General features: G+C 34.3%; 3 protein-coding genes and 1 non-coding gene across 7 annotated transcripts; 2 read left to right on the top strand and 2 right to left on the bottom strand.

Moving 5' to 3' along the window:
- Positions 1-2261: 2261 nt before the first annotated feature.
- Positions 2262-4970, bottom strand: LOC126719994 (protein CRABS CLAW). Its single transcript, XM_050422484.1, has 7 exons — positions 4763-4970; positions 4059-4187; positions 3540-3645; positions 3393-3441; positions 2606-2681; positions 2399-2455; positions 2262-2267 (listed from the first exon to the last, which is right to left on the bottom strand). Exons 1-7 carry the CDS (start codon positions 4853-4855, stop codon positions 2262-2264), a joined length of 516 nt encoding a protein of 171 aa, XP_050278441.1. The 5' UTR covers positions 4856-4970.
- Positions 4971-10231: 5261 nt separating this feature from the next.
- On the bottom strand, positions 10232-11287 carry LOC126719993 (subtilisin-like protease SBT1.8). The gene is made up of 2 exons (XM_050422483.1): positions 11005-11287; positions 10232-10278 (listed from the first exon to the last, which is right to left on the bottom strand). The coding sequence occupies exons 1-2, from the start codon at positions 11285-11287 to the stop codon at positions 10232-10234; spliced, it is 330 nt and encodes a 109-aa protein (XP_050278440.1).
- Positions 11288-15702: 4415 nt separating this feature from the next.
- TRNAD-GUC (transfer RNA aspartic acid (anticodon GUC)) lies at positions 15703-15774 on the top strand. Its single transcript has one exon. It is a non-coding gene; the product is annotated as a tRNA-Asp (tRNA).
- A 185-nt stretch (positions 15775-15959) lies between these two features.
- Positions 15960-27267, top strand: LOC126719055 (uncharacterized). Of its 4 annotated transcripts, XM_050421601.1 has the most exons (14): positions 15963-16140; positions 17369-17476; positions 17586-17717; positions 18349-18999; positions 19552-19696; positions 19843-20166; positions 20316-20831; positions 21210-22132; positions 22252-22337; positions 22415-22633; positions 23434-23562; positions 24952-25314; positions 25934-26049; positions 26905-27267. In XM_050421601.1, exons 1-14 carry the CDS (start codon positions 16036-16038, stop codon positions 27000-27002), a joined length of 3915 nt encoding a protein of 1304 aa, XP_050277558.1. In that variant the 5' UTR covers positions 15963-16035; the 3' UTR covers positions 27003-27267. The 4 variants fall into 4 exon arrangements, with proteins under 4 accessions (XP_050277561.1, XP_050277559.1, XP_050277558.1 ...); XM_050421602.1 differs by lacking the exon at positions 17369-17476 and having other exon boundaries at positions 15962-16140; XM_050421603.1 differs by lacking the exon at positions 18349-18999.
- Positions 27268-27880: the final 613 nt, after the last annotated feature.

Below are 27880 nucleotides of genomic sequence, written 5' to 3'. Positions count from 1 at the left end.
TGTAGCTTTAACTCAGTCTATATATGTGTATCACTTTATTTTTAGAAAACAACAAAAATATTTTTCTAAAGAGATTCAATTATATATTTTTATTAATGACTTATATATGACAAAAAAATCAATATTAGAAGGAAAATAAAGGAGAAAGCAATAAATTAAAGAGCATTTATACTTTTATAAATAAAAAATAAAAAGGGGCCATCACCTAAAATTTGCTCAATACTTAAAATTTTTAACATTAAATAAAGGGGGAGGGGGCATTTTTGGAAAATCCAGGGGCGCCATAGCCCCCCTCCCTCCGCCTATGCTTAGGAGTGTTCATTTCTTTTTCTCTTTCAACTTTACCTCGTTAATATTAAAATTACCTTATAACTTGCTTCTCTCTTAACTTGCTTTGATTTAGCCCCATACAGAATTTTTCGGCCCAAAAGAGGAGAAATTATAGAATCCTTTAGTGGACCATGTCACTTGTCCACAATTCTTCTAAAAAACTTTTACTTGTTTAAAATTGTTGAGTCAGTAATTAATTTCTGTTTAAAATTTTTTTCTAACTAACAATTTTAAACAAGTAGAAATTTTTTAATAGAATGGTGGACCACATCACTTGTCCATCATGTGGATCTTATAATTTCTCCCAAAAGAGGGAGAGGATAGGGATGAAGCACCCATCATTTGATCCTGCCCATAATACTGTTGACATCCTTAAATTATAGTTCCCAGTTTGCTCTCTTTCAAGATTACCATATTAATTAATCATTTTGGCTTTTGCACGTTCAAACTACTAAAAGCTGCTTTAAAAAAAGAAAAAGAAAAAGCTATTTTGCTAAATAATATGCAAAAGGGTCCACAAGGTCATGTATGATTGCAGATGGGAATTATAACCTACTAATATTAAACGGAAAAAAATCTTCTCTATTTCAAATTAAAATTTTTTGATAAACATTAAATATTATAGATCCAAAACTATTTCAAGTGTCACAACATTTAAAGTTTTTAAATAACATGGCATCATGTAAACTGATAAATATAAAAACTAAAATCTTAAAATAGATAATTAAAATCCTATTCCTATAAAATGAAGATACATATTTTGTTGTAAGTATCAAAACCAACCCCTGAGGAAAAAAAAAGAGAAAAAGAGAAAAAGAAAATAAAGAATCAAAATACCAAAAAGAAGCTTATGAGGAAAATTTGATTTTTCCAACACACACATATATATGGACCCTTTCGGTAAAGCGACTGACTGTCAGACTATTAGTAGTGAACTGATAATAGTAAGTAACTATAATAAGTAGGATTTGATTGGTTTTAGTCAGGTTTTTCTGATCCAAAAAAAAAAAAAAAAAGAAGAAGAAGAAGAAGAAAAAGAAAGAAAGAAATACATAGGTTTTGTTAGCCAAATTTTGTATATATATATATATATATATATAGGGTCATGCTAATGAGTGCCCTTAAGGCACTAGTTAAGAATTCAGTTAAAGAAAGTTTTGACATCACTTTTATGGGAAATGAAAAAAACTGTCAAAATATTAATTGTTTTTTTTTTTTTTTTTCCCATAAAACTTTCTTTAATTAAATTTTTAACCAGTGTCTTAAGGGCACTCGTTAACATTTCTCATATATATATATATATATATATATATAGCTAACAAGGTTAGTTCAGTTGGTAAGACTTGAACGCTTTATGCAAAAGGCTTAGGTTCGATTCTCACTGCGAGCAATTCTCCTTGGTGAGTGATTTGTAAGTCCTGTCTAAGGCCTGTGGCTTAATCTGACCTTGGTATAAGGTAGTCTCTCTTCACTTAAAACTTTTTTTTTACAAAAAAAAATTGTATATATATAAATATAGCATATAGGGCTTTGTCATTTATGGTTCAAAGCTTCAAATTAATGATCCCTTAGAATATTCCATCAAAAAGGTTTTTAAAAAAAATAGGTTTATCTGGAGCTACAAGCTAGAAACATAAAACTTTTAGAAGTTAACAAAGGCCACAGTTAGCAGAATTGGTACCAGGAAGCCAAACTTTCAAAATTAGTTCAAACTGATCAGTTCTTAATAGCAAATATTACATAAATAGTCTTAACTCTCATGGAGTAGGTAGTTCATCAAGAAACAAATAACATCAGGAATGATATGAAGTAAACAAGATGAGAAAATAAGTTTGAGGCATGAAGCTAAATCGAAAAATTCCAATTTGATTACATGCTCAACTGCTGCTTTCCAATTGGGTGACGGCATTGTCAGTTAGAAATATTTAACTTCATTCCTGCAAAATATATAAGCACTTATACATATCAATTTTCTTGCTGATCAGCACTTGAAATTCTAAGACTTTGAAGAAAAAGGAAAACCATTTTTCAATATCAAAATAGAAAGATGATGATGATGTACTCTTACATTGTTGTTGCTCCCAGAAACTGATCCGGCTGGTGAGTTTGGAATGTACCTAGCCCACTATTGCTCAAAAGTTAGTTTAGATGATAAGGCTATGAAATGCTTAAGTTTTAGTCTGTGTTTAAAAAGTTGAACATAAACAAATAAACTAAAATATTAATGGGAAAAAGCTAATACTCTTTACTGAAAATTGACTATGATTCTGCTTACATTTTTTGCTGCCGTGCTAAACGCTTCTCGATGTGGTATCTCAGGGTTGGCAGCCTTGATACGTTGTATCTCCTCCCTTTCAAATATAAATAAGTTGAAACATATCATTCTTGAGAAACTACAATAGCAATTAATTATAACTACGTACAAATGTTACTAGGGTCACAGTCAATACTAACAAACTATAGCATCAACAAATTAAAGCACAGATTTTATTATTAAGACAGATATAAGAGTTATTACAAATTTTATTATTGGTAATACTTTTTTTTTTTTAGAAATAATTATAACATGCTGCTAACCCTGCAGCTCGAACATTTTCCCCCCTAGAACCCTAAGCACTTTATGTATAGGAAGGTGCCAGTTCATCTTGACTTATTGGTAATACTTGTTGAACACAAGTTATTATACATAATTTTACACACATCTTATTTTTAAACTAAAACTGTGACTTAAAGTCATGATTATGGGAATTGTGAAAAATGCAATATGTAAGACTATGTAACGGTTTGTGTGTAATACACACAATCCTTTTATTATATGATATTTACAAATTGTGTGAATTTTTGAACAAAAGAAAAAAGAAAGTTAAAAAATTTATTTATTATATAATTGATGTGGTACTAACTACATTTTTAACCATGCCAATTAATAGGCATTTTGTAATAAAACTAATAGAAATTTTAGCATTTTCGAAACATTAATATTTCACTAGTAGTACTATTAGCTATGAGAAGTGGCGAAATCATCAGTAACACACGCGCACAAAAGGAAGACTTCCCCTTACTTCATGAATCGGTTGTAAGCAGACGGAAGTCTGTGCTTCTTCTCAGGTGCTGCAAAAAAATTGGACATATATAAGTTGGAGAAAAGAGAAGTAAGGATAACTTTTCTGAATTCAATAAATATAGAAGTGTTTGAAAAGTGTTTCTACGTTTTACAACAAAGGGTGCTTTTGGAGACAAGGGCTCGCTAGATGTTGATGAGGATGATGATGATGAGTGGACCTTTCTGAAATCATTGCAAAAACTCTGCTTCTCCTTGAAATGAAAACACCTTCCATTAGTGACTAGAAATGAGAAATCTCCTACAATCTTCATTTTTAATTATGCTATTCCAGAAAGGTTATACAATATATTTTTACTAACTCTGCTTTTGTACATACTTAGTGTCATATAGTTTGTTCATAGTCAAAAAAGCAAGAAAGAATGTTATATTAAGTTGATAGTCAGCATTAAATTTTAATCACTCTATTATGTATGGTTGGTGTTATAGAATAAAAACCATTTCAAATTCTTCTTCTTTATGCAGGTGTAGATGTGGGGGTATATTTGAGGATTACTCTTCCTCTTCTTATTTTCCCCCTATTTCACTTCTTTTTTTCTTTTTGGGGAACCGGGATGTGGAAGATTGGAGCTAGGGTTTGCAAGAACACAAGTATGTGGAGACTAACCTGTAGAGAAAGTGAGTGATCAGGACATTGACCTTGGACTGGAGGTCTGGTGCTGATGAAAGAGAGGTTACTACAGTGACCACATTTCACAGTCACAGTGTCCAGCAACCGCTTGAATGGAATCCCAACCTAGTATACAAAAAGCAACGACAGAAGACATAAAATCACAATGTGGAAGCACAACATAACCTAGTAATTAATCAGAAGCAAATTTTATCCTAAAACCTTCTTTAACATATAAATTAACAACTAGTGCTTGAATGGAATCCCAAACTAGTATACAGAAAACATCAGAAGACTCGTAAAATCACAAAGTGAAAGCACAATATAAGTATATAACCTTCTTTAAAAAATTAGCAACAAGTGCTATAATCTTGCAGAAATATAGGACTTGGTTTAATCTTTTTATATGCAACAAATTCTGAGATTAGTTAGGACATGTATTCTTTTCTCTAATTCAAAACAAGGTGCTATGATTCATACCAGAAAAACATGTGGTTATTATGACTGTTTGTCGTTTATATAAAAAGCAGCATTTTCTACATGCAATATATCTACCCCAAACTTTGAAGTGTATCTTCCAGAAATGACACTTCTGATATGCATTTAAAAGGGTTTCTATTTTGTTGAAACATTAGATGAAAAAGACTATAATGATCTCTGTATAGGTATATAAGATTATGGGGTTGGAAAAAATCTTTTACCGCAAGAACAGTGTTGCAGAAGTTGCACCGGACATAGCAGAGATGCTCTGATGGTGGAACTGAGTCCATGGAAACTTTGTCTTCAAGATTCATAGTGAATAAAAGATGAAGAAAAGGAAGCAGAAGAAAAGTGTGTTGAAGTGGGTGTGAAAGCTAAGAGGAAAGTCTAGGGTTTGTGATGATAAGGGAGGTATGGATTGTTAGCTTGAGGTGCTTGGAGTAGAGTCAAAAAGCAAATCTATGTTTACTATACTAGTCATGTATTTGTACCTACACTGCTGAACTTTGTAGTCACAAGCTGACACTAAAGTGACTGACCAAAATCTCTTCATTTTCTCGTCTATGTTGGAAGAGCCCCATGTTCTCATTTTCATTTCACTTTTCCACCTATGTTGTCTGTTTAATTATTTAGTAATTTACTATATAAAAAAATATTCTGCCATGACAAATGAAAAATGAAAGAGTTCTTTCCGTAAATAGTTTAATTGAGCCAAAAGGTAGGTTATCAATTTTGTTTGTCGATTTTATAATGAATGATCTTGAACATTTGTCTTACTAAATCAATCATGATTTGTCAATTGTCATTTTTAGCTTATGATAAGAGAAGTTTAGTTTTCTGTTTTCAAACCCCATGTCGGATAGAAAATTAATAAGAAATTAAGTGCACTAATTGTTTTGTGAGATAGCAAAAGCTTTGATACCTATTTGTTATGTCTGTGTTGCACACAAAAGATTGGAGATTTCCAAAGTCTCTCAAAGTATCAATTAGAGTTTATAGTTCAAGTTTTTGAAAAATTGATGATCAAGGTGAAGTTACTACTTCCAGTATACATCAAGTTGTTGGAATGAATCTTTAAGAGGGTACTTGAAATCGTGAACTGGAGTGTGTTTACATTCAACAGAGTTCACTTATAAAAGAATTTATGAATTTAGAGCTATATTGAGGAATCTCAATAAGTTTTACATGAGGTAGCAATTTAGGATATGGTTATTTCATTTGTAAATTTCAATTCTATATAGTGAATATGTTTTACTTGGGTTGGTGGTTAAGCCCTCACAGTGGCTTTTTACATACTTTGGAATAGTTATTCTATTTGTTTTCTCTACAACATCATATTCATTTTTACTATACGCAATATTTTATGGCTTTAACCAAAGCCTCTTGCACAGTTGGACTACATAACTTACTTGGCTTAATTTATTAACTGGTTAATTGGCACAAACAGGGTCTAAATTACCTAACAAGGAGGTTTGATAACTCCTATAAATAAAGTGGTGGTATAGCCTTTTAGTTTGTGTGAGAGAGAGAGAGTAAGAAAACATAACTTTATATAGTGAGAAAGTTAAGATTAAGTTTTGTTGAGAGCACCTATAAGACTAAGTGTATTGGGGATTTGTGCGACGAGGTTGTATGCATGGTTATGTAGTCTTATGTTGCTTGTCTGCATTATTTTGTATTATTTCACAACAAATTACTATCAAAGTTTTCGTTATCACAACATGAGTTTTTTTTTTTTTTTTTGAGAAACTATCACAACATGAATTGGGCTCGAATAATTTGGGTTTTAAAATATAAAAAAAGTGAACATAATTTAGTGGCATAAATTTAATCTTTTGACTCCTTTAATGGATTGTTTGAGCACATTTTATGGAGCTTTCCAAGCCTATCTACCTCGAGTAACTTGATTCTTTAACCCTTGTTTTCATTTTCACTCATAAACAACAATCCAAAACCACGTTGATCCAAAATCTGTTGTGTTTCTCGTCAGTTTCTTAAAAATGTGGGACACAGATAGTTCCCATTGAAATTGAGATGTCCATAAATGCTACCTTCCCAGCTGCCCACGTGAACCAAGGGTATATTACTGACTTTCACTTCCTTGGAATTTTGTTTAATTAGCTGATTATCTGCCTTAGCAAATTATCTAATGTTATGACAAATTAACAAAGTAGTTAGACCTAATGCTTTGTCAACTTTTATATCTAAGTATCTCTCAAAACTTAATCGTTATAGAAGATCATTGATTACGTGTAATTAAATGATATTTAAATTCTTTTCTTATATAACTTTAGGTTTTTAGAGCTAGTACTGAAAGTTTATTATGGTATCATAATCATCGTGATTTTGAACTAAATATATGCCTTTATTCTATATCTTCTATTTCAAACTATAATCTTCGTTATAGGATAAGTGGTACCTTGTTACAAACTTTCTAATCCAAACCTGTTTGATTGTATATAATGCATACGTACCAATTGTACATAGATGCCTGACCCCATTAAGTTTATGACACTGAAATATCATGCTTGCAAAGCTAAGGCAAAGAGAATCTACTTTGAAGATGAGGGGGACATTAGCTCTGCTTGTCCTGAAGGGCCATGGACTATACTTGAGTGGTCATTGATTGTTCAGTTCATAGATGATGGTGTATGCATGCTCTTTCAAAGGAATTTATATGTAGTCAGGTGCAGGTTTGTCTCTTCCACAGAAAAGTAATCCCAGATGAAATGGTGATCACTTAGAATTTTCATTGATTGAAATGCAAGAAACTAAGGATCTCCCTCAACTAAGCCATTCAAATTGTCAAATTGTGCTTGTTCATTTATCTGAGGTACTGTTTTTTTTTTTTACTGAAATGCATGTGGGGTTGTGGGTTTACAATATCTGGCAAATGTGCACAGCCGGGAATTGGACATATAACCAGAAGCACCAACTTAAGCATCATATAATCAAAGAATCAAACCCATTCAGTTTAGTTAATTAGGTTTAACTAGTTGGGTGATTCTCAAAAAAAAAAAAAAAAAAAAAAAAAACAAAGGGGTTCAACTAGTTAGGCAGGGGTACTGGGTTGCATACTTTGCATGATTTTTTTTTGAGTAAAATTTTTATACTTGCAGTTTATATATATATATATATATAAACACCACCAATTTCCTCTAGTTTCCTAGTCTCTGAATTTCAACTTATGAATTTCATTTAGTTCTCAATATATATACGCATGTATATATGATAATATAAGGACGCACTTAGCTTAGTTTAGAACGAATTACAAGCAAGGTTATCACTCATCTTAAATAAGAAAAATAAACTTTCAAACCAAGCTCAGCCTTTGTAATAACAAGCCTGCAGACAACTTGGCATGCTTTTGTGATTGTTAATGTTAAGAAGTTGCATGGTATCCAACAATCACCATATATATGTAACATCGTATATTCAATCAAAATTAAATGATGAACTTTTTCAGTGAACATTAAACACTACTCTGACTATTCATCCATAATCATTATTCCACTTGACGTACGTGATTTCAAATTGTTGAAAGAGTCAACAAGTTGCATGTAACTCAAAACTTTCACTATATGAATCCATGCATTCTATGAAATAGTTAACTTTCTCCTCCTACTAACTGTTCATAATTTTTTGATATCCATGATTGCAACCATGTCCTACTACCTAAACTTGTTTTTAATGTAGCATGTAGAACTAGAAGCAAAAGTTGTTAAAAACTGCTATCAGAGACTGAGATACCCTTCTGATACAGCAAGATAAAATACTTTAAAAAAAATGGAATCATTGACAGGTCCAACCACATCAAACACAGCTTATATGTGTAGCTAGATAGCGCGCGACTACAACATCAAGTAATTCCAGGTAAATAAAAAGACACTTATTGGGTCCAAATTATCTAATAACAAGGTTAAGTACGCAACATTTTTTTACAATTTTTTTCCATAACTATAGCCTTTTGTGATTGGAAAAACATCATTTTCACTTGTATTCATAATTGACATATAACTGTTGATATAATCTGTTACATCATCTATTACATTGTAATTGATATGTATATAATAAAAATAATATCTGTAATAAAACAAAGTGAAAATGATGTTTCAATCATAACAATCATGTCAATGGTTATGAAAAATATAATATTATTTCAGTAACATTTGAGAGAAGTTCAATGAATGAAAAAGATACATTCAGCCAAAAAAAAAAAAAAAATGAATGAAAACAATCATAACAATCATATATGTCAATGGTTATGAAAAATATAATATTATTTCAATAACATTTGAGAGAAGTTCAATGAATGAAAAAGATACATTCAGCCAGAAAAAAAAAATGAATGAAAAAGATAGACAAGAGAATAGGTCCTGTAATCCATTCCTTCCTTTGTGGGTGCAATGTAAAAGAAGGAAACTTGAAGTAGACAGATGCTGAAGTCACATGTCACTGTCACATAGTGAAAGAAAATGGGAGCTAGGGCAAGGACCAGTAGATGGGTGTTTTTTGGGGTGTCATTTTAGTGATGGGACGATTCCTGAATTGCCAAAATAAGAAACAAAGCTATTTGCACACTTGGGAATCTCCACCTTTCTCAGCTAGTATAAAAAACTATTCTCCCAAGGCTCACTTTCGCTCCAGGCCTAAGCTAGCTCTCATCAGTATTCAGTACTGGTACTAGTTGATTTATTTACCACACTTTACTGTCTCTCTGTGATACAAAGTTTAATTTATGGGAGGGAACTTTTGATGCCCACGAGATTCCCATGTCTCCCTTGAACCATTGCAGACAGTCCCAATTCATTTCACACCTTTGTTTTCTGCGTAGTTCTGTTTATTAGCGGATTTGGACACATTCATTTTGCCTATGCTCCTCTTTCTTTTGCACCTTATTGGGAAATTTTGATTAGACACTCTCTCTTTCTCCATTAGACCAAAAGTTTGTAAATACTGGAAATAAATATTGAGTTATTGACAGCTTTGAAATAGCTAGGAGCCCAACTAAACTTAGATCTCGTGGAGACACGATATCTCGGTTGATATTTTCTACAATAATAATTGATAGTTTTTTTTTTTTTTGGGGATTTTAATCAATAAAACCTTGATCTGAGTGGATAGCAAATGTTGGGATTCCCTCATATGTCTTTAGTTATAAGAGGGGTGAAAAAGTGGATGAATAAAAATCAAATAACTATCATGCTTTTTTTTTTTTTTTTTTTTATGGGTTGAAAATCAAAAAACTATTATGCTTGTAGTTTGAAACAATGGAGATAATGGGGGTAATATAGAGTATTTTCTCTCCCATTCTCCCTAATTTGGAAGGGACAAGAATGGTGGTTGGGTGTACATAAAATCCTTAAACACCATATCTTCTTTTCTCTCTATCTTTTTAGGTACCCCAACCAAATGATAGAAAGTCATAATCTCCTCTTCTTTTTCCTTTCAAACTTTTTAGTAGTTATCTCTTTTTTTACCCTAAAACCGAGATTTTAGAAACTCTCACCAAGATTTAAAACTATGATTAGACTAAGGGTATGTTTGGTTGGAAGTGGAATAGGGTGGATGAAAAATAAAGTTGAGAAAATAAGGAAAAAAAATAGGAGTGGGTGTTGTTTGATAGGGAGAGAAGGGGAGGAAATTTTTTTGCTGGAGCTAGACATTTTTCGCCTGAGCTCACAAAAAAATCAATCTCTTCGAATTGGAGAGAAAATAAGCGTGAAAAGGTTGTTGCCTGCCCAATTACCAAATTTCCCCAATTTAACGAGTCTCACCTACACTTTTCCAGCACATGAAAGACATATCTGATATCTCTCTCATTCCTTTTCTTTTGTTTCTTTTATGCTCTCTACATAGCCACAACCACAACCACAACCACGTGAAACAACAACATATCCAAATTTGTTCTTTGCCAAGGTCTTTTTTCTTTTTTGTTTTGAGCCTATAAGAGCATCCACAGCAGTGGAACTAAATTTTTAGCAATTTAGCTCCACTAAAAGTTACTTTATCTATTTTACCTACACACATGCTGCAGCGGCGGATCTATTTTAGCTTTCAACATAATAAAATAATATAAACATCACAATAAAATATTATATCTACTACAATAAAATAATATTTCACTACCAAAAAATTATTACACCGCCAACCTCAATCACCTCTACCGTCAACCACAGGCACAACCACCACCAACACCACCACCACCGGCGGCAGTCCACAGCAAAAAAAAAAAAAAAAACCCACAACGAGCACAAGCCCACTGCCACAAACACAAATACAAGCCCACTTGCCCACAATAGATCGGAAAACACCAACACCACCACCACCACCACCACTACCGGCAGTCCACAGCAAAAAAAAAAAAAAAAAAAAAAAACCCACAACGAGCACAAAAGGAATGGGCTTCGGTCGGCGCAAAAGGAATGAGCACAACGAGCGCAAAAATCCCAGTCTATAGTACCGGCTCCAACGGTCATGATCCAGGGTGCCACGTTGGCCAATGAGGTTCTGATGGGCCCACTGTTTTCGGCAGAGTAAGAGATGAAAATGCCCTTCTCAACCACCGTGAAAGCTCCGATTGCGATGGTGTCTCTGTAATACGGAGCAGACCCACCACCGAGAGAGAGCAAAAGCACGTCCACGCCGTCGCTTATGACCTGATCCATACCCGCAAGAATATCGGATCCGAAGCACCCAATGCTCCAACAAACTTTGTAAGCTGCGACGCGCGACCGACTCGCCATTCCACGCATCGTGCCCTGCGCCGACGAGCTAGAGAGATCGGCGAGCTAGAGATGAGTGAGGGAGATGAGTGTTTGTCTATTTGATGATTGAGGGAGATGAGAGTGCACGGTGAAGGAATGAAATAAAAGAATGAAAAAAATAAGATTAGTTTTATTATTTTATTCGGTAGTGGGAGTAAAAAATTATTATTGTTTTTTAGATGAGTGCTACAGTGCACATCTATAGATAGATGTGCACTGTAGCAAATAAGCTAAATTTTATACCTTTGGCTCCACTGCTGCAGGTCCTTTTTGCTATATTGGTGGAGTTAAAATAGCATTATAGCTTTTTAGCTCCACTGCTGCAAATGCTCTAATATATCATATATAATATATTATATTATATTATATATAATAATAAAGGAAAATAATAAAATGAGCACAAAAAATAATAATTAATATATTATATTATATATAATGTTAATTACTTTATTAATTTTAGTTCTTAATAATTAATATTTTCTTCTTATTTATTGAGTACAAAGAAATTATATCTTATATATTATGTACTAAAGACATAATAGTAAATTTATATAAACTGCATTTTCTATCCTTACACTTTTCTCCACAACAAAATAAAAAAGGTTTCCATCCCTCCAATTAACCAAACACACATCGAAAGAAAACTAAATATTTTATATCCTCCTAACCAAATGGACCCTAAGAGTCCAAAAGGAGAAATTATATGGTCCTTATGGTGGACAAGTGATGTGATCCATCATTCCAGTAAAAGACTCTCATTTATTTAAAATTGCTGAGTTAGTATTCAGTTTTTATTTAAAATTCCACAATTTTAAATAGGTGAGAGTCTTTTATTGGAATGGTGGACCACATCACTTATCCACTATAAGTACCTTATAATTTCTTGTCAAAAGGCTTTATTTATTTATTGCTTTTGTTTTTTAAATAGTTGTTGAAATCCATCATCTTAGTGAGTTATGAATCTTATGATTTCTAGTTTATATATTCACATTAGCCTCACCATTAGCTAAATTCTAGCTAAAACCTTTACTTTTTATTTTTCCAAATTTTAGCTAACCTACACCTGCACTAGACTTTATATTATTTTTCTATTCTATTTACATATTATTTGTCCCCCCCCCCCCCCCCACACACACACACACACACATATATACTTTTTTTAATTTCTTCCCAGCCTTTATAACTCCTCATCTTCTACCTCCTCCCTCCTCTAATCTCTTTTGAAACCCTACTTGTAGTTGTTTTAAGAAGCCATGTGTTGATGCCAATTTTTTGATCCATACCCAAAAGCCCATATGGAGGAAAGCCCAATGAAAAGCAAGGCCCAAAGGCCCACCAAGAAGATTAAAGAGCAAGAGAGGTCCAAAGAAAGAAATGAAAAGGAAAACAATCTGCAACAGAATACAATTTTGTTGCAGAATACAGTTCTTTAACAGAATAGCTTTGGCAGATAAAGACAAATTGGGCCCAAGACCCTTTTGATCCAGTCAACATTATTTGGCCCACGAAGGCCCAAATCCTTTTGTATTAAAAGATAGGCGTGGAAACTAATATGAAGAAGCACGATGAAAAGAAACAAGGAACAACAAAAAGTGTCAGCAACAGGAATTGAGTGAAGGAAAGAAAAGTCAAGCCAAATTAAATGACAAACACAGCAGGAAACACATGAAGAAATAAGACAAAAACACACAACAGAATGAAACAGAACTAATTTGTTACGGTAGAAATGGCGTGGGAATGAAAGAAGATAAAAACAGAAGATAGTGGAGCAAGCACAAAAGGGTCGGAGCACCACCAACCTGTACCCAGCCAATACAAGGGGGGTGGATTCATGGTCAAGGGGATTTAGAGGGTGTGATTTGGTGGTAAGGGGAAAATGGGTCTATATTTGGTTTCTAGCTGTAATTTCTTTTGGGAATATACCTTGTTGGGATGGTATCTTACCCAAAAGAAGTAGTAGATGGTTGGGACCATCTGATGCATGCCATAGAGTTAGGTAGTGAGGTAGTCCAATCCTTATCTATTTGAACCTAGAGGTAGAGGTATACAACAAGAACAAACAAAATGGAATTTTGTCATGAAATGAGTAGTGATGCAGCAAACGTATACTAAGCAGAGGTAGTGGCTGGGCAATCAATGGGTTGGTGGATAGTCTTGAAGAAATGCCCACAACAAACCAAAAATAGTTGGTGAAACCTTAGTGGTAAAATGGAGAAATCCCATTGAATCGATTCACTATAAAAGAAGGTGAAGCACCTCAGGGGGGAACCCATGGTAAGAGAGCAGTAAGCACCTAAGGGAGGCACTTAGAGAGAGAGAGGCGCCTAGAGAGAGGGACCTAAGAAAAGGAAAGACCAAAAGGGGGAACAACCCACGACAAGAGAGTAGTAAGAAACTAAGAGTAAAAAGAATGGAGAGAGAGAAAGAAAGTGGTAAAAAGAAAAGAGAAAACACGGCAAGAATAGGGGCATGCATCAATAGACTATCTTTTCCCTCCCTCTTAGCAAACCCACTCTTTGAAGTCCCTCAAAAGTAATAGCTAGTAGCCATTTATGCCTATTCTCTAAAATGCATAACTTTAATGGCAAAAGCTTATGACAAAATTGTTCAAGTTGGGGTTTGGGTTCTTTCTTGGTTTACTTATTCTATGGGAAGATTCAATACTTGATTTCAATTGCATATATATTTGATTTCACTTGTTAGAACTTATATCTGCTGTATTTAGTTGTTCTGTTATAGCACGTTTTTTATTATGTTCGCTGCATCAGTTGTCATGTTGTGGTATCTTTATTTATTGTACTAGTTATTCTGCTATAACACCTTTTTATTATATTTACTGTGTTACCTATTATACTAGCTAAACCTTTTCTGCTGAAATTTTCTTATTTCTTTGTTGTTACATGTTTTTTTTTTACACGAACTAATCATTATCCTACCATAATTTAAGTATATATACATATATCTTGTGTCTCATGTTCTGCAAAATATATTTTATATATGTATATGTGAATACATATAAGTACATATATGCATATATGTATGTATATATTTGAGAATATGCTAACCCATGTAAACTAACATTTGCTTGATGGATATTTTCTTTGGGTTTTAGATTTGTTTATGTGCAGGAAGTAGAAAAGTATTTTTGTAGTAAAAAATGAAAAGCAGTCATTCATGTTGCAGAAAAGTGTAGAAAACTTTACTGTACAGCAAAAGGTTTTACTGCACAGCAGAAAACTTTATTGCGCATCAGAAAGCTTTACTGTGCATCAGAAAGCTATATCGCATAGCAAAAGGTTTTATTGTATAGTAGAAAGCTTTACTGCACTGCAAAAAGTTTTACTGCGTAGCAGAAGTTTTTATTGCATAGCAGAAAGTTTTACTGCACAGCAGAAAAAAGTCGGTCCTATGGTAGAAACTGGAGAAAAGTTCGTTCTGTGGTAAAAGTAGAGGATAAGCTTACTTTGTAACATCTTCCCTTGGACTTTGGACTCAATGTTTGCGCACAAACTGGCAGTGGCAGAATGGTACTTTGGAGCCCATTTTGTGAAGCATTAGGCCCAACTTCCTTCTTAGAAAAAGCCTAAACTAAGTGTTGTCTAATAGCATCAAGGCGCGTGTCTAAAGTACAAGAAACTTAAAAAGAACCCTCGACACTATGCAAGGATTGTTTCTCAAAATTTAGCTAAGTTTACGATTTTTCAAACACAAATTGAAAAATCCAACCAAGCAAGAGGTACACATCAAAATACATTTGTTGCTAGTCTCGACAGCATTATAATCCGAAGTGGTTGATTACTTGATTCAACATTTCCACCTAAAAAGTTATAGTAACAAAAAAGAAAAATTGTTATAATCAACTCCTAAAATTCAAGGCCAGTTTAATACAATTTGAGGCCTAAGATGATAATTTTAAATGGAGCATTTTTTTTTTTTAAATATTTAAATATATAGTAATTTTACATATCAATAAAACATTTAAATTATTCTCACTTCTTGAGATAAAAAATTATTAATTAAATTTTTGTATTTAAATTTTGTTAACATCTCCTTAATATGAATTAGGATATTATCATTATTAATTAATTAATTGATTTATATATATATATATATATATATATATTTATTTATTATTATGAATTTTAAATTGATCAAATCGAACAATATCCCCAACTTGTCCTAATTTTTTTTTTAGCTTAATGGTGTTTGCACCATCATGATTAGTTGTTTAGATTATCATGATTAGTTGTGTAGATTATCACTAGTGTGTAATATCATATAAGAAATGTTGTGGATTTAGAGTTTCAATTTGGTGAAATTTTTGACATATATAAATAACTAAATATAACGCAAAGGTTTAAAAGAGTGTATAAGCTAATCCACTGATCAACAAAGTCGTTGTAGTATAGTGGTAAGTATTCCCGCCTGTCACGCGGGTGACCCGGGTTCGATCCCCGGCAACGGCGTCTTTCATTTTTAATCTCATTTTGTCCACTTCTCCTTGCACCACCTGTCCTACCCTAACCAATCAGATTCTCCTGTCACATAAAACCTACCCCAATCCCAGTAATTTTAGCACTACTCAAAATAAGTATTTCGTTCCCGCCAATCTAAAATTCTAAACCCTCTCTCTCTTACCGCGCTCAGGCCTTTATAAACCAAACACTGCTCATTTCCTCCATTTTTTTTTTCTTTCGAAAATCTCAGAAACTCATTCTCGCATTTTAATGGCGAAACCTAAGGAAGACGAGAAATTGGACGGTTTGGAAATCAATTCCATTGGATCTCTGTACAGCGGGACTTGGGACAAGAAGTACTGGAGCAGCTCTAGGGTTCGATTTTTTCACTCTCTCTCCCTCTCAAATTTTGTCAGATTCAATTCCAACCTAATTTCTCTCTTCGAATCATTTTTGCTTTGTTTGTGAATTTTTTATCTGTGAAAGTAGATTAAGGTGTATTAAGGTTTAAAAAAAAAAAAATTTTGAAATGGATATATATTTTTTATACATTTTATTTAAAACTCATAGAGGAATTGAAGGCTTAAAACGTTTACTCGGTGATTGAATGGATGGTGCTGGTTTTTAGGGTTTTGGAAGGTATGTGACAAAGCGGTGTAGTGGTTCTTGATTATGGAGAATCATGTGAATTTGTATTTTAAAAAATCATGGAAAGAATAATTGTGATTCGGAAAAATGGTAATTATAGTGCCAATGAGCTATGGCTCAAATGGTAATACTTGAAAAGTGTACATGTTTAGCTTACTTGTCATGGAGTGTGGAAGAATTGAAGATGATATACCAAAGCTGTGATTATTGAATGTTGGGTTTTTTCAAGCTTTTTGCCTGCAGAAATGGTCCATTTCATGTTATCTAACAGTGTACACTGTGCAATATTGTTTTAACGTTTTAAATGATGATACGCCTTTAAATTTGTAACATTTAATTCAGACGATGAAACGGGTTTTTTTTTTTTCAAATGGAGAGGATGAACTAATTTTTCTAGCATGCCTGAATAGGATGGATTCAAGTATATGCATTTTTAAGTAAATGTGGGGAGATTGTTTAAGCAAAATAGGTTTGGGATAATATTCAAACATTTAGTTAGTTTGCTTTTGGCTCTGCTGAATCTGACCAAAACCCTCAACAACTCCAGCTTTGTTGAGGGTTTTGGTCAGATTCAGCAGAGCCAAAAGCAAACTAACTAAATGTTTGAATATTATCCCAAATAAAAGGCTTTGGATTGTTAGAGTGCTACATTTGATGATTCACATCATTATTAACTTAGTTGTAATTCTCTTATGAACAAACATTTATGGATTGCGTTAGTTTATGATTCCCAATCGGTTCAACAAATGATCATGTAATTATGAAAGCTTGTTGCTAAGTTTTTAGATGCTAATAAAGGTCTACTGCATATGGTACATTGAGAATAAGGAATAACTACATGGTTGTTGTTCACTGCAATAGGTTCCGCTGCCTAGAACTCATGCTGTGTCACTTTTCTTTTCGTGGGTTACAGTCTGTTCACACTTGAAATTGACTGGATCTTATTGTATTATAGGGAAAAGATCGATATCCTTATCCTGTAGGGTATCAAGTTGTTCGAGCATATAATGGGAGCACATATAAAATTGAAATTCATGAAGGTCCCAAGGGGCCTTCGTTTGTGGTATGTATCCAGGTCCTGTTGATCTTATTTTGTGGTGCTAACTAGTTTTGGGCTGCGATGTATTTTAAGCCTATTAATGAAATATGCAAGTTCCATACTGATTGTGCAGATTTCTTCTGATGGACATTCATGTTCTGGGCAAACTCCAGATATTGCATGGGGGAAATTTCAAAAGAATGGTTGCCCTCGCACAAAGACATTGAATGGCAAGAGATTTTCAAGCAAAATAGATGGGGTGGAGGTAGATATTGGTGACTTTCAATCACTTAAATTTGTTTCAATGCAGAAAAACATGATTATGATGTCATTACGTTTATGCATATATTTTTTGGGTCTTGTTAATTGGTGCCCTTAGGGCAATTGTTAATAAATCATTTTAGGAAAGTTTTGACACCACTTTCATGGGAAATATAAAAAGTTGTCAAAAAAATTAATTGTTTTTTTCATTTCCCATAAAAGTTTCTAAAAATATTTCCTAAACCAATGCCCTTAGGACATCCATTAACTTTTTCCCATATTTTTTTTAATTTGGAGGAAAAATTAGCTCTTATGTTCTTAATAAAACGTGGTATATAGATGATAGTTAGGAACATAATTTTTGTCCTTTCTATGACTGGATCTTCTGTTTCAGTCATTTACAGTCTCTTAGTTCAATCAGAACCTCATTTTCTTGACTATGGTTGAATCTATGAATTTTTTATTCATTTTCCTCTTTTGAATTAATCTTTATGCTGCATAATATTTTACTTTAAGTGAACTGGCAAGCAGAAAATTCATCCTTCTTTCCTACAAGCAAAATTAAAACAAATTAAGATTGGTAGTCCAGCTTGTTGTGCTAGATTAAAATCATTGTGTACGCATGTTATGTGCAGTTTTTTGGGTTTAAAAATCAATTAGTCCAAAGACTACTTCGGGAACTGGTGGCAAATGTCAATGGAACTGCAGAGCGAAGTTTGCTTTCCTCCAACTTCTGCAATGGGGCTTCTAGAACTGATCATGACATTCGACACCCAGATGCGTGTACAGTTCCTGATTTGCTACCATTTTTGGCAAAACCACAGAACACAGGAAAGAGAAGTAGGAAACGTGAAATCATAAGTGCAAAGGCAGTTAATGGGGCTAGACTTAAAAGATCCCGACCTCAGGATCTAGTTTATGATACTGATACTTCAAGATTAACACAAGAGAATCAGAGGAATTATAATCGTGGGTGTTTCATGCCTGCCTCTGCTTCAGAAGAAGAGTATGACGTTTGTAAACATCCAGGGGCTTTACCAGCATCAGTGCACTTAATATCTGGAAGCAGAACAGGGGCTTTACCAGCATCAGTGCACTTAATATCTGGAAGCAGAGGAGAAAAGAGTCACATATCAGTCAAAGATGAGATGCCATTGGATTCTATTGGCTTCTCTGATCATCTCAGAGAGGAAGTTGTCCCCACTCAAGAAGAGAGGGAGCTCGATGATTCTGAGAATTGTAAATCTGCCGGAATCACCAACAACTTGCCTGCAGAGGAGAAACCTGTAAGCTCATCTCAGGTTTTTTTTTTTTTTTTTTTTTGGATGAGTATATTACCAAAATGAGACAATCTAGTTCACAAGAAGTGTACAAGAAGGTCCCATTAAGAATTACAATCTGAAATTCGTACAGTCAAGAAAAATCAATAAAGATGTGAAACTGGTGGAACAGCAGGCATCCTGTCATACAACCGTCCCTGAAAGGAATATTTGTGTGACAAAAACTACTCAAAAGTCAAAACATGTAGGAAGTGAACCTCAAACTTCTCTCTCCACTACAGCTTTCAACACATTTTACCTTCCTTTCCAATGGTACTTTAATCTTAGTGATTTGCCCTAGAAGCTGATAATTTCTTGGTTACTTTGAACTCCTGTAAAACTGCTTTTTTATTTTTATTTTTTTTTTAAACTTCCATAATATTTATGTGCTAATTATATGTACTTAGCTCCCCCGAGGTCTAAGTTGTCACTGCTTTTGCCATTTGTGGTACATTTATGTAAATTTGTGGTTCTGTGGTCAGCAAGTGCAGCATGGGAAACATTCTTAACTTCTTACAGCTTGGTAGGTTGCTAGATACTGAGGTGGAGTACAATTTTCAAATTGCAACAGAAAACAAAAATGGAAATGCATTTATTTCAAAAGACTCTCCAGGTGTTCAGGGTGTTGATCTATGTGCACCGGATACCTTTGAGTGTATGCAAGGTAATCCTCAGCTTGTTTACTGTGCTTAAGCTAAATAGGCCCATAGTTGATGCCCAAGCTCTTCTGTTCAACTGTCAGTGATGACTTATCATCTAACTTTTTTTTTCTTTTTCTTTTTAATAAAAATTGAGAATGGTTCTATGCAGATAATACTTCTAATTCTGCTCAAAGTTCCCATGATAAGAGTACATACAGTGTGAAAGAAGCGTTAACTGCAGCTGACTTGATCATTTCTGAGGGGTTGGTAGATGAATCACATCTACAGGAAGAAATAGTCACATCTAATTCCAATGCGAATTCTGAAAAGAGTGATTGTGATTCCGTTGGTCAGGAAATGGTCAAGTCAATGATGACATTTCTGCTTCCACAAGCAGTTCCTTTGCTCAAGAATTCCTCTAGGAAAAAAAAGGCTCCAGTTAAGTCTCAGGGGGAAAATACTGAAGGCGCATACTTTGAAGATATCCCACCTGGTACAGTTGTTGGACCTTTTGCTGATTATTTTAATTTCCAACATCTGGCATAGTAGCTTTAGCATATCTATACCAAGTGTTTGTTTGTTGTATTGTGGTATTCCTTTTTATCTTATAGTTGCATCATTTTCTTTCTTTTAAACTTGCAGCTGTAACACTTACGAACAATGTATATTTGGAAAAGGATGAAAGGATGCATATCCAAAGTACAGCTCTTGGGTCTGGACCAAGTTTTGAACATACCAAGTCTGTTGTTCCTGACAGTTATGAGGATGAACAATGTGGGGATCTTGTAACTAAGCAGGTGATACTGTCTTCTGATATTGGTGAAGCCGATCTAGTTACTTTTGATAAAGACACCTGTCCTTCCAACACTTGGGACACTTGGGGACAGCTTATTGGGCAGAATAAGCCATCAGGCTCTCATGTTGAAACCAATGGGAGCAAAGACATCCTTTGTTACAATGAAGTGCACGTGACTCTGAATGAAAAGCCTCAGAAGGGTGATGGATGTGTATCTGAGTCCATTTTGGCTTGCACATCACATGGCAATAAAATTCTTCCCAAAAACATTAATTCTTGTGCTACCTTGGATGAGAACCTGTTAGAAGTTGAAATCCTTTCCAAGGAAAACCACCTCAATACTGTACCTGATTGTACTGAAGGTAATGTCATTATGCCATGCTTTTTCCAGTAAATTGTGTTCAGTCCTCATGTGATGAGAATAAGTCCCAAACTGATGTACCCAATTTCAGTCTATTCCACGAAGCATGATACCATAGTTTGTACTAGCCTCTAAAGAAAATAACTATTAATGATCTGTAAGTTAGTTCCTTTTTCTTAAGAAAGAGGGATCTTGGAAAGTAATATATATGTGCTGGTTATTTATTTGGGTGCTGTAGACCATGAATTAAGACGTTATTTAATATCAGGCTATGAACTTTTAAAGTAGTTGAAACTTCTGAGATACCTATCTTTCATTTCAAATTAATCCTCATTTTTACAAATTTAAACTCACCCAGAAACTTCTTGTGTTACTACAGATAATAATACAAGTGACACTAACCAAAGAGCCGTGATTAATTCAAAAATATCATCCAAGGAAATCAGTGTCAAGAGAGCGGTTGCTGAACCTGGCATTACATTCTTTACTCAAACACCAAATAAAGTGTATAACCGAAAAAAGGTCCAAAAGATATCTCCGTTATCAAGTAAAAATATTGTTCCACTCTCAGAAAGTATCATATGCAGAAACCATGGAGAGCATCTTGACCCTGAAACAGATCCTGCCACTGGAACTTTGCTTGCTTCGGAGATTCATCAGTTGAATTCTTCTGATGACAAATCAAGTAAAAGGGACTTATTTGGAGCTCAAGTCAGGCTTGGAGGACAATTGCATGGTTCACACACACAGAATATGACTATTAATACCAATATTGCAAAATACAATACAGCTGCTGCTATGTCACAAAATCAAGCAATGTCTTTTGCCTCTGATGACAAGGATACTTCATATGTTTTTCAACCATCTGGTTCACATGTAGAAAAATCTCAAGTTCATTTTGACGACAAGCCGGTTGGGAACCGGGATCCTTTGGATCCAAATAGTCCTACTTTATTTCTGAATCAGAATACTAGCTTCTGTGAAAATAACACTTCGAGTGTCAAAGGTGTTCCAACTAGTTTAGACATTAAACTTCACAGGAATTTGGAGCTTAATAGTGAGCTAAATGGCATTGTTGAGCTTGTGGGATGCTATGTCCACCCCATGCCTGTTTCTTCAGTATTCTTGAGCACCAAGGATAATGAAATCTACATTTGTGTTTTATGTGGCCTTCTGGTGGATAGAGACAAAACCCTATTCATCTATAAGTTATCAAAAGAGGAACCAAGAGTAGGATGCCCTTCTTTTGTTGGTCACACGTCCATAACATTGCCGAGTCTGAAAGATTATTTTGGTAGAGAAGTAAGTTTTTATATGTATAATTCCAGGAATTCATTTTTATTGTGATAAAGTCCTTCGGGTGGTCACCTATCACCTTTCCTGCTCATTGTTGACTTTGCATGTTTGCATTACTCTGCTAGGTTGAACTGGAAAGATCTGGTTTGCAGTTTACTCCAGATGGCCAGCTTCTTGTTTTATTTGACAGCATAAAAACACCTTATTGCAGGTTGTATTACTATGGATTTTAATTTTACAGAATAATTACATGAAACAAAAGTAGTGATTTCCCATATTTATTCTCAGGGAAGGGAAAATCCAGTGCTTGTGTTCAACATGTAAATCAGACTGCTTCAAGGACAATGCAGTAAAGATTGTGCGAGTAAAATTTGGTTATGTTTCAGTTATTGTAAAATTGACAACAGTTGACAATTTGCAGTGTATGTTGGTTTGTGAACCTAATTATCTTGTCACTGTTGGAGAGAGTGGGAGACTGCACCTGTGTGTCATGAATTCAACATGGAGGTGAGTCAGTCTCTTACTGATGTCATGTCTATCTGGTTTAACTTTCTTTTCTTTCTCTGAGAAATTGCTATGGTGTTGCTTCTAATGTTCAGGTAGTTAAATATTTGACTTGCATTTAGATGGAAGCAACTAGTTGCTTTAGTTGCACCCTGGGCTTGTTCTCTTTGATTTGAACAGTTATTGGTCCTTTATTATATGAATGAATATAACAACGCATGCTTCTACCCTTTGTTCTCCTCCAACATGTGCATCCATGACACTTTTGACGGTTTTAACAAGGATAATGAAGAAAACTCATCTGACCACCCTACAGTACCGCCTGGTGTCTACAGCTATTTTTATCAATATAATCTATTCATGATAACCCTGCTTATATCTTTTTTCATGATATTATCTTCTGAGAACTTTACCATGGGCTATTTCTAAAGGGGACAGCAAAATTTAACATCCAAATGGAGAATTTTGGTGATTGAGAAGCTCCTTGTATTGTGCAAAGTAACTGGTGGGAGATATTTCAAGGGAAAAAAATAGTATGGAATTGTTACTGTTACGCATTCATTTCCAAACTTAATATAGGATTTGACTAAAGCTTGTTTTACACAGGCATGCATGCACATGGGCACACACGTATGAACTTGTTCAGACGTGAGAGTTTCTTAAGTCTAATATACCTTGACATCTACATTTTAATGTTAGTCAGAATTAGTTATGTTTATGCATATTCAAATTGGCAGCTTCTTTCTAACTTTCCGTTTCTCATTATGAAAATATGTTTAAAATAGTAAATACACCATTTGCAGTGCACGGACAGAGGAATTTATTTTCCCACCTCGCGACACCGCCTCTCCTGGCATAATGGAGTTGAAGAGAATTCCAAAGTGCGCTTCGCTAGTTGTGGGTCATAATGGTTTTGGGGAATTTAGTATATGGTATGTGTTCTTATTCTTCTCTCCCCACACTCTCCCCCACTTCCACACCCCCCCCCCCCCCCCCTCCCCCCTCCCCCCTCCCCCTAGCACTTGTACTGAAGGGCTTCTGCTCACAGATTCGTCAATTAGAAGATCATGAATATGTAATTCTTGAGGGTATATTTTGTCTCTAGCTTGTAGACAGCATTGCATGAGTCTTTACTAACTTGATGATTCATAATTTATCGTAGTTGTGTTACTTACCTTGGATTTCATCATTTGGTACCAATCGCATCAAATGCAGCTTCTTCTGTCACATGAAGTGTGTTGCATCTTCTTTAGTTTAATTGTTATTGTTGTTGTTGTTGTTGATAATTTGATAATTAGTGAAGGGGGGATTTGAACCCTAGATGTTTCCTATGGAAACACTAGGAGGTTCTAAGCAGTTGAACTTTAAGGCTATTGGCCATGTCTTGGCACTTTCAAGTAGTAAAATTTTGCATTCATTGGTAATCAGGTTTTTTTTAGTGAATTTAATCTCACAAAATAACAGATATATGTAAGTTTCTATTAGCCTAGAATCTTTGGTTATAGATCCATTTTAATTGGTTTCAAGGAATCTGAATATAATTAAATTTACTTCCCAGTCTAGTGGAGTCTTACTAGTTTTTGGTAATCATATGCATAATAACATAATAATTTTGATTTCTAAGCTTTCTTTGAGCAATTATGGATTCAAGGGTCTTTTCTGATTGCTTGAATGCATTCTGAGTAATTTTGTTGGCTTTTCTTAAACATGGCTATGTGTTTTGGTCAACATTGAGTTCGTTATATCATTCTAATTTTGTTCAATGTTTCAATTTCAATCAGTTCTTCTAGACACTCATTTTCTGGGAGAAAGTTTGGGATTTATTTTGATCTTGACCTGGTTTAAAACAATGCTGAAACTGATATTTAATCACATGTGCACTGACTGCTATATTTAAAATTTAGAAACCTTAGGATATACAGTATGATCTTCATGTCATCAAGTCTGAATCACATTAGAGGTATGATTAAAGATATTCTTTTGGGCCGTTGGTTTTACTACAGGAAATTTTTCTAACTCACATGCTTAACATATTTTTATTAGTTTTCCTCTGATGTAGGAAATGTTTCAGCTGTTTGTAAAAGTTTCCCATCTATTTCTAATACTACTACTTTTGGATTAAATTACATATAATCTAATCTGATACTCCATATTTTATTCTTTTTCTTTTTGGGTGTTATACTGTATTTATTTTTTTATCGCTGAATATCCTGTATTTTCTTTGTATCTGCTGCCACTGGCAGTTTTAATTAGCTTGACAGCTTGTAACTACATTGATGTCCCTTTTCTGCCTTCTGATAGGTTGCTGTTTTTTGTTCCAGGGATATTTCTAAACGTATCTTTCTGTCAAGTTTCTCTGCTCCAAGCTCTACAATTTATCAATTCTTTCCAATCAGTTTGTTTAGTTGGAAAAGAAAAGGCCCTGTTTTTAGCAATTCTAGTGTTGATGAAAATGCCAAAGGGATTATGGCTGCAACAAAAATGCGGTTCTCAGATAACAGTGAGAATAGCTCTTTTCTTCCATTAAATGGGGAAGATATAGCTGTCTGGCTCCTTGTCTCAACTATTTCTAACTCTGATGCTCAAATTATACCAAGTGAGTGCCAAAATGATTCGGTAGGATGGTGGAGGCTAGCTTTATTGGTGAAAGATATGGTTGTGCTGGGAAGTGCATTGGATCCAAGGTGCTAATTTTTATTGAATTCAAATATTGGGTTTAAAATTTTCGAATTTTGGAGGGTGATAAGAATGTCAGAAATAGATCATTCTAATGTGTTTTGTTTAATATTGTCATAAATTTAGTTTTGGTGAAGGTCAGTAGAATGAAGTTATTCTTGAGGCGTGCAAATGACCTCACATAGGACTGAAATGATTGATGTTAATCCCTCAATTCTCCTACTAGTTGATGTGGCCATGTGATGGCTACAAGAGGAAGGATTTGTGCTGTTAAATTCTTATGGCAAACAGTAGGGATCATTTAAATTTCTATGCAACATCCAGATGCCTTTAATTAATAGCTTTTAATTATTATTTGAATACCCATTTACCAACTGTACTAATACAAGATCAGTGCAGAAGTTAAAATACTAGAACCGGACATTCCTCTTTTTTTCTGGGAATTAGTTTGAGGAATTATATTTATGAAAGGGTAAACATATTTCACAATATTCATGCATTTGTAGTTCAGATTTGGAAAATAATCTTCTTTTTAAGGCTAGTTGACTGCAGGAAACTTCTTTTCATATGTGAAACTCCATGTTATATCATGCCAAGAATGTCTGAATGTTAGAACTTACTGTGCAGGGCTGTTGCTATTGGTGCATCAGCTGGTCATGGGATTATTGGCACATGTGATGGACTAGTGTATATGTGGGAATTATCAACAGGAACTAAACTTGGCATGTTGCATCATTTTAAAGGTATGGTTCCATTTTGGCAAAGAAGACTTCCTTCCCCCATCCTCCAAAAGGAGAAAGGACTGGAGGGTGAAATTATGAGTTTAAAATCCAATGGGTGCATGTGTAGCTTTCCAATCTAAATTTCTATTATCGTATATATCTGTAAAATGTAGTATCTAGTGCACAAGACTATTGTTCTACAAGGTCCAAGAGAGGATATATATACACACACACACAGACTTGTGCATTGCACTTGTATAAAAAGTTTGTGTACACTGTAATTATGTATATGCACATCTTTTCAGTTCATTTGCCAACTGACATTTTTTTTTGGTAAAACGGGCAATTGTTATGCATTCTTAGTCTTTTGTTAGTTTTCTGATTTGAGAATTGCTCTTGCATGTTTATTGCATATTGTACTACATCCTTTCTATCCAAAAAAGAAGAAGAAAGGAAGGTGCTATAATCCAGTTTTTAACGGTGTATTTGGGTTGAAGAGTGCCTCCTATTGACCTGCAGAGTTTAGTTTCTCCTGTAAGGAAGACAGAACAATCTCATGTTAATGTACACCTCTTATTAATGCAAAGCTTGAATATTTGCTCTTCGGCACAGCATCAGGAGTAATCATAGTAACCATGGACTCATTTTTCAAGTGAAAAAAAAAAAAAAAAAAAAAAAAAAAAAAAAAAAAAAAAAAAAGAAAAAAAGTAAGGCCTAAATTTGTCATATTCCTCAGGGTTGGTTTGGTTTCAAATTTGCTGCTTTGATTTGAATATTTCAGGCTTGGGTTATAAGCCATTAGTTTCAACTGTTCAATTGATATATTTTTTCCTTTAAATTTTGATTGGTGTATTCTTTTTTCTCCTATTGTATCAGGTGGCAGTGTTTCATGTGTTGCTACTGATGATTCAAGGGCAGGTGCTTTGGCAGTAGCTGGTGATGGGCAGTTGCTGGTTTATCTGCACACTCAATGAAATTCATCATCTTAACAAGGGGACAGATATGCCATTTTTTTGTTCCGTCAGCTGTAATTAATATTCTTCAGGCAGTGCAGCCTAGATTCCTATAGCTTCGGTTCAGCTTGGTTACAAATGTACATTGTTCAATTTGTTCATATGTTCCATTGATCTTGAAGAGATACTGGATCAAACCGGATCCATTTTTGAAAATGGGGTATAAAGTTCACTATCTTTCTTTTCACAAACAATCAATTTCTCCCTTAATATTTCCCTTTTCTGATCCATAATTGTGAGCAGTACTTTCCAGACCATATCAATGTGATTGTTTGAGTTAGAATTTTTCTGTTGAGGAATGAGTTTGTATCAGTACCAATGAGCTCTAGCTCAACTAGCATCTTGTACACTTATAAGTGTTAGATAAAGGGTGAGGTCATGGGTTAAAGAACTATTGGGGCCTCTATAACTTACCAATAAAAAGAGAAGAAAAAAGAATGAGTTGTATCAGCAAATTGATGATGAGCATCGAACATATTGTTGGCTGTAATTTAGTTAACTGATGGTACTTTGAGACAGATTGGAGGGTCTTGCCATGATTGTCGTGAATCGTGATTACACCCAAGTTAAATGCATGTGAATCAGAGGCAGGAATATAGTTGATGATCTGATTAGTATTAATCTTGATGCTCTTGACAAAAAACTGAAACAGGAGTTATGGTCATATCAACTGAAGCACCCTGATGGAATTCAGATTCTTATCTTTTACAGCATGACCGCAATAGTAATTAATTGAGGTTCAAAGGATGAATCCATTGGAAGTGACTCCTGCTGAATTAAGAAATTTCGGGGGTGGTTGAAGCACACACCAATTACAGATTTGCATGCACTGTAAGAAA

This window comes from Quercus robur, chromosome 3 (genome assembly GCF_932294415.1).
Source record: "Quercus robur chromosome 3, dhQueRobu3.1, whole genome shotgun sequence".
Classification (NCBI taxonomy): Eukaryota; Viridiplantae; Streptophyta; class Magnoliopsida; order Fagales; family Fagaceae; genus Quercus; species Quercus robur.
Note: the sequence above shows the minus strand (reverse complement) of the source record. Positions and strands in the feature narration are given on the sequence as shown.